General features: G+C 37.4%; 1 protein-coding gene across 2 annotated transcripts in view; it reads right to left on the bottom strand.

Annotated features, from left to right (window-relative positions):
• Positions 1–4,350: 4,350 nt before the first annotated feature.
• acy1 (aminoacylase 1) overlaps positions 4,351–7,065 on the bottom strand; it is a 20,158-nt gene continuing 17,443 nt past the window's right edge. For both annotated transcript variants that reach the window (XM_081385170.1, XM_081385171.1), the window contains exons 13-15: positions 5,362–5,441; positions 5,220–5,280; positions 4,351–5,129 (exon numbers count right to left, since the gene is read on the bottom strand). In XM_081385170.1, the coding sequence (XP_081241296.1) occupies positions 4,965–5,129; positions 5,220–5,280; positions 5,362–5,441 (306 nt within the window). In that variant the 3' untranslated portion in view covers positions 4,351–4,964. The remainder of the gene's footprint in view (positions 5,130–5,219; positions 5,281–5,361; positions 5,442–7,065) is intronic.

Raw genomic sequence — 7,065 nt, 5'->3', positions numbered from 1 at the left:
TAACGAGCTGATTCAGTGTGATTGATTAGAAAGAGTTGGAAAATGTGTAGTGTTGGTGAGCCTCCAGGAACAGGGTTGGGAAACACTACTCTAGAGCAGGCTGGAGGCTCACCAACACTACACATTTTCCAACTCTTTCTAATCCATCACACCTGAATCAACTCATAAGTTCGTTCCTAAAGACTCCAAGTGCAGAAATAGAGGGGTCAGATGAGAGAGACATCCAAAAATGTGCACTGTTGGTGTGCCTCCAGGAGCAGGGTTGGGAAACACTTCAAATGCACACATATGGACCTTCCCTTTCAGTATAATGAGTTTAATTTTGTGTCAAACAAGGAGTTTCTTCAATCCTTTTCTGGAGACTGAAATGTTGACAGGAGTGCTACTCTGGACCTGTTAGGTCTTTCCAGAGCTAAGATACAGCCATGTCACTTGCAATTTATTCCAGTATTCATTGATGGTCATATCTTGGTGGACACCAAGGAATGTGCAAAATTGGACAAACATCTTTTTGTTGTAGGGAATTTAAGGAAATCTTATTGTCTAAGGCATCTTAAGGTGGCAGTATGCTATCAAAAGCTTAATACAACGCCAATTATGGCACTAAATAGACTACGCCACCCCGGAAATTGGCTGGGTACCCACAGGTAAATAGTGGCTGAGTCAGGTATCAGACAACAATAAAGTGTTTCACACAATTTATTCCTCCAAACACCATACAATAAAATACAAAACTGGTCTATTTTCAATATACAAACATTAAAATTAATGCATCAGCCATAGAACATGTTACACACCACTTGGGGGATTTGTCTTGCCTATCCAATAAACACAGCAACTACTCGTGCTCTCTCACCACACAACACCAATCCACCTTGAAATCAGGACCCAGAATGACGCGCTTAAGATGTCAGTCTCATCTCATTTTATATCCGCGGAACGTACCATATCCGCCCATTATAACTATAATGGTTGATCGCATCACCACATTAAGATTAAAGCCGCCATGGCTGATCAAGTGGCCATCGCCAGTTGCTGAACTGATCAAGGTACCACTGGCCTCCATCTTGGATCTGCAGCAGGAGGAGAGCCATCTCTAGGATCTGGACAGGCTGAAGGACCAGCGTGTGCTCTTGAGGGGGAGGAAGATGATCACTGTGCTACGGAGAGCTGGCTCTTGAAATCAGAGCTGCTGAGGAGTCAGTCCCGGCCAAATGCGATCCCAGGAATTCTTGGAATCACTTATAAATGGACTGTCCACTTCCAGATTTCACAGAGACAGAACGCTCAGAATGTTTTGTGTGCAGATCGCCTGGAGGACAGTGACTTGCAAAAGCTGCAGAAAAGTTTTTATTGCAGGCTGACCGCCTACCTGTCTTCCAAAACATAACAATCGAGGAGGTAGAGCGGGCGAGTTAAAACCTCCCAGGGGGATGTCTTCTTGAAAGGTGAGTGTTTTCCTCTCTTTTGGAGCTCAACAGCACCAGATTTTGCTGATATTGCTGTTGCGGCTTGTTCTACCGTGTCGGCAGATTTCTTTGCACAAGATGAGCCTGTTTTTCAGGCAGCTCACATGACCCTCAAACCAAAGGAGTTCTGACAGTGCCAGGATTTTCTGAAGTGGCAGGAAAGGCTGACAAGCTTCTCCTTCACCTCCAGAATCTGTAAGAATTGAAATAACTACTTACAGGAGAGCTGAGAGTTCCCTGAATGTTCGACATTCACCACCATTAGCAACTCACGGAAGTGGTCAAGTTTCTGTGACCTTTTGTGGGCTTGTTTTTAACTTTTTGTGTTTATCCTGTCGTTTCTTTTTGGCTCACATTCTAGGTGATCTAGGTCCATAATCCCAAAGATGGTGGAAAATCTCTCAATTCATGACCCAGACAGCAACATAGTGTCAGCCCAGATCCGGGAGTACGTGAGTACATGTAGATTCAATGCCTACCAGACGTGGGCCGACACTACGTTGGGAAGGCCAGTTCAGTCTGCTCCTCTTTGACTTCAGGCAGCACCAGTCTGGAGGAGATGGGAGTCAAACACCAGGAGTTCACAGATGAATTAGACGAGGTCAAAAGATCTCCTCCGAATGTATTTTGTACAAGTTAGCACGACTGCTGTCTCCTCTCCCTTTTTTCTTGATTCTACATGACTCTAAGGCAGTGTTTCCCAACCCTGGTCCTGGAAGCACACCAACACTACACATTTTCCAACTCTTTCTAATCAGTCACACCTGAATCAACTCATCAGCTCGTTAGTAGAGACTCCAAGAGCAGAAATATGTGGGTCAGATGAGAGAGACATCCAGAATGTGCACTGTTGGTGTGCCTCCAGGAGCAGGGTTGGGAAACACTACTGTAAGGAGCCGTCAGACGCCCACGCTTCTCAGGACAGCACTCTAAAAACTCTCAATTCATGCTAAACTTGGAAGAGAGAGAAGCAACTCTTTTGAAATCGGGTTTGTGGACAAACCAGTGTACAACGAGGTCCAACCTACAATTGCCCTTTCAATAAATTAGAAATGGACAGGCATTCTTGCAATTTATTTGCTGGGCTTCTGATAACAGGTTTATGGATGTGAACATCTTTTTCAAATAAAATGCAAATGCACAACCCACTCATATTTGGCATATAATGGCAGTGTCCACCAACCAACCGGTTTGTCCCATTAGAATAAATGTACAAGTTCAGACTAACATATAATCAGATATAGTATAAAATATGCAAATTTGCTGTGTTTTTCGAGGAAAGGGTATGGCCCGAATCCAGAGCAGTTCCCCCATCCCAGGATGGGACTGTAATAACTGAGATTGAGGGGCTGTGGTTGAGGGAGGGATGAGGAAAAACAGAACAGAGGTACGTCGGCTCTACATATAAGCTTCCCCTTGCGCTGATTGGACAGATTATCTGAACGTTGTTAATAACTGTTTTGATTGGCTTAGGATCTTATCACTTCGACTTCCCCACAGTTGCTTTGTATTAATGGGACCTACCCCACAGTGGTTAGTCATAATTTCATCAGATTCAACATGGTTTTTCGTTTGCTTGACAGAAGTGAAGGGTAAAAAAGGGAAGCCATGTCTCTTCAAATAAGCAAAGGACATGTAGGATATTGCTGGATACTGTTGCTTGTTGTCATTGCACCCTAAAAGGCGATGCTTGGACAATAAAGCTCCTGGAGGATCACTGTCCTGTAAAGTTTAATTACACACACATCTTCCGAGCAGGCGAGTTTGAGACCAATATTATTAGTATTTATTTGGATTTTGTAAATTGTGCTAGCAGATATTCCTGCTGGGCTTATTGTAACGTGCAGCCACCACAATAAACACAGAAAAGAAGACTACAGTGTGCTTTCTAGGTGTAAAGATATATTTGACCCAATATGTCCTTATAAACATAGAAGTCAGATTTCATGAGGAAAAGAAAGTAACCTTAAAAGAAAAAAAATAATTGTGAGATTGGATTTATAGAGGAGTTGCAGAGATTCTCTGTTTTAAAATTCTACATTATTTACATATTTATTGTTTCTAACATAAGTTGACAAAACAAAACAAAGAAAAGTCAAATTTTTCCTGGTCAAACGCTCTCCTCCAGCACAGCATGCTGGGATACCACGTCTCACGGCGCCCCCTTTAGGCTGCATTAGGATTTGGGTCGCCACATACTATTTTAAAGCTTAGACTTAATTAACTCTCTTATCATCAGATTTATATCATGATTTACAGTAAAAAAGAAAAGTCCATCCATCCATCCATCCATCTATCTATCAGAGAAAACTGGTTGTAATTTGTTTTTTTCCTCACAAAAAGCTGTCCTACGGCATCACAGAAAAGACTTATTACTGTTTATATGATATTACAGTTTTTTCAACTTCTGGATCTCTACCATCCCAGGGTTGATTTATATTAAAACCAAACAGATAAAACAGTTTTAATCTTGTGAATTTCACATTAAAACTGTACTGGAAATGTTTAATCAAAAGTGTTAGAATATTTGTTCACCAAGAGCATGTTTGAGATCAACAAGAGACGTGTGACGGGACATTGAAAATATTTGTGTTGCTTTGTGTTGTTTCCAATCAAGCTGTAATAAATCAAGTGTAAAAATACTATATATCTATAGAATATATATTAAAATATATCAATCCATCCATCTAATAGTAGCATTTGCCCATGATGAAATATGGAAATATGTAGGCAATTGTGGAAGACAATAATAATAATAATTGGCTAATAATAGTGCATTTGAAAACAAAATATTAATGTCATAATACCAATTCCAAAACACACTGGTTTAATATAATGCAATAATATAATACACACATAATAATGTCCGACAGAGTTGATATATGGTACCTCTTAACTTCTGTTTATTCAGGAGGGCGAAGTAGCACCAGTCAACCACAGAGATTCTGACTTCAAAAATCATAACCCATGAAACGTGACTCAGTATAATTGTGTATAATTATTATTGTGTGGCATCATAGTAATCAACGACCCACACACAGTTTCAGTATACATAACTATAAGATTGCATCCAAGTCATTTGTATTAAAAAATATAATGCATCTATGGCAAGCACAGCTATATGGTTTGAGTCTCTGAATTCATTTCCTTATTTCATTAGATGTACGAGACACAAACTGCCTAACTTAAAGGAATAGTTCGCTTCAAATTCATCATTTATATCCGTGACAGAATTTTCATTTTGAAGCAAACTATTCCTTTAAGAGTGTTACATTAAGACCATTTATGAATTAAAACAACTCTTAATAGCAGCTTCTAAATGTGCAGACAATTAAGACTTAAAATCATATCTAAGACATTAATGAAGGGAAGGAACTCCTGAGTTAATTAAAGAGAGTTCATTATATGGGATCAGCCCGATCTTTGGTGTTACGGCGGCAGATGTATTTGTCGATATGTGTGAAGCAGCTGTGTGTGTGTGTGTGTGTGTGTGATCTACACTTCTCCGCTCAGAGGAGCCACGCTGGCGAGGGCGGGCACCAGACGCTCGTACACCTGGACGCCCCGCAGAAACACCTGCTCGTTCAAGTACTCGTTGTGATCGTGAAGCAGGATGGGGGTGAGGTTCATCGGAGAGAAACCGATGGCAGGAAGACCCACCTACAAAACACACAATTCACAGTCGCACATATATTTAGGTATATTTTAGATTATGGGCCGGGTTCTTGCAGACAGAAGTGAAACACTTACTTCCCTCATGAAGCGACTGTCTGTGGCAGCAGGGAAGATTTCCTTTTTCAGAGTCACGTTCCTGTCACGAGACGGACAGAGTCACATACACACGTTCAACTAAAAACACACATGCTCACAAGCGTCAGTGTGTCTGGCTCACATGGCTGTGCAGGCGGAGCTGAACGCGTGCCACCAGGGGTCGCTCTCCTCCGTCGACGTGAAGTTCTGATCCATGTGTTTCTGAAGAGAAGAAGAAAAAAACAACAGATATGAAACCAAATCATGTGGACAAACAGCTTTTTTTCTTCATGCATATATACATACATTTACACATATATATTATTATATATATCAAAAATAGGGCTGTCGTTTTGACCCGATACTTTAATTAGTTATGAGAAAAAATAAAGTGTTGAAATGATTTAACGCAGACAACTGATTTACAGTTGATTGGTGATGAACATGAAGCAGGACAACCGCTCACTGTGTGATGAAGCCTATACAATTAAGTTATAATGCCTCTAAAATACAAGAAATCAGGGCAAAAATGACCCTGTATGAGTTTTTGTTTCATATTTATATCATAGTTAAGCAATATCACACGAGTAACAAGCGCAATATCACACAAGTGATGCTTTTGTCCCGAATAGCATGAGCGCAAATGTGATATTTATTTTATACAACAGTTCAATAAATAATATTGAATAACATAATATTGTCAGCTTTTGCTAAATGTTTCCAATGAAAATATGACCTATAAAGCCAGAGCAGAAGTGTTGTGCATCTCCGAGCAACACAGCGGTGTTTCGTTTCTGAATGAATCTGGGTTGAGCGAATCAATCGGGTGAGTCAATGATTCAATGACTCGTTCATAAAGAGAGCCATTTACTTCATTTCTGAATGAATCAGCTGTTTGAATGAATAAATAAATGACTTACTAATTTAAACATTTATCACTGCAATCTACTGACAGTTTTAGTTTCATATTTGCAGTATTTCATTAAAATATATATATATATATATATATATATATATATATATATATATATATATATATATATATATATATATTAGTGCTGGGCAAAGATTAATCGCATCCAAAATAAAAGTTTGTGTTTCCAAACTTTATGTGTGTGTACTGTGTATAATTATTTTGTATACATAAATACAAACATATGCATGTATTTATTTAAGAAATATTTCCATGTATATACTGTATATTTATACATAATTTATATTATATATAAATATAAATAATTTATATATATATTAAAAAAATCCTAAATATGTACATGAATATGTGTGTATTTATATATACAAAATAATTATACACAGCACACACACATATATTATGCAAACACAAACTTTTATTTTGGATGCGATTAATCTTTGCCCAGCACTAATATATATATATATATATATATATATATATATATATATATATATATATATATATATATATATATATATATATATATATATATATATATATATATGTATATATATATATATATATATATATATATATATATATATATATATATATATATATATTTAATTTACCAAGCTACTTTTTGTAGTCTATTTGAGATTTCCCCAGTTAACACAATAATGACTTTATATATATATGCGATTATATATTATATTTTATTATAAAATATATATATTTATCTAAATACATTCAATGAATGAATTATGAAATTATGAAAAATGAATAATGTCAAACATATTAAAATAATGAAAAATACAGTTTCATGGGCATTAAGAAATATTTTTGGCCACAACTTCTTAAATCACCAATCAAAGCATCGTGCTTATATTAATATTTAAATTTTTGACAAGGCTTTGTCAAGCCAACATTTGA

Source organism: Scardinius erythrophthalmus (genome assembly GCF_964197995.2).
Source record: "Scardinius erythrophthalmus genome assembly, chromosome: 14".
In the NCBI taxonomy this organism is placed as follows: Eukaryota; Metazoa; Chordata; class Actinopteri; order Cypriniformes; family Leuciscidae; genus Scardinius; species Scardinius erythrophthalmus.
This window is presented reverse-complemented; position numbering and strand designations above follow the sequence as displayed.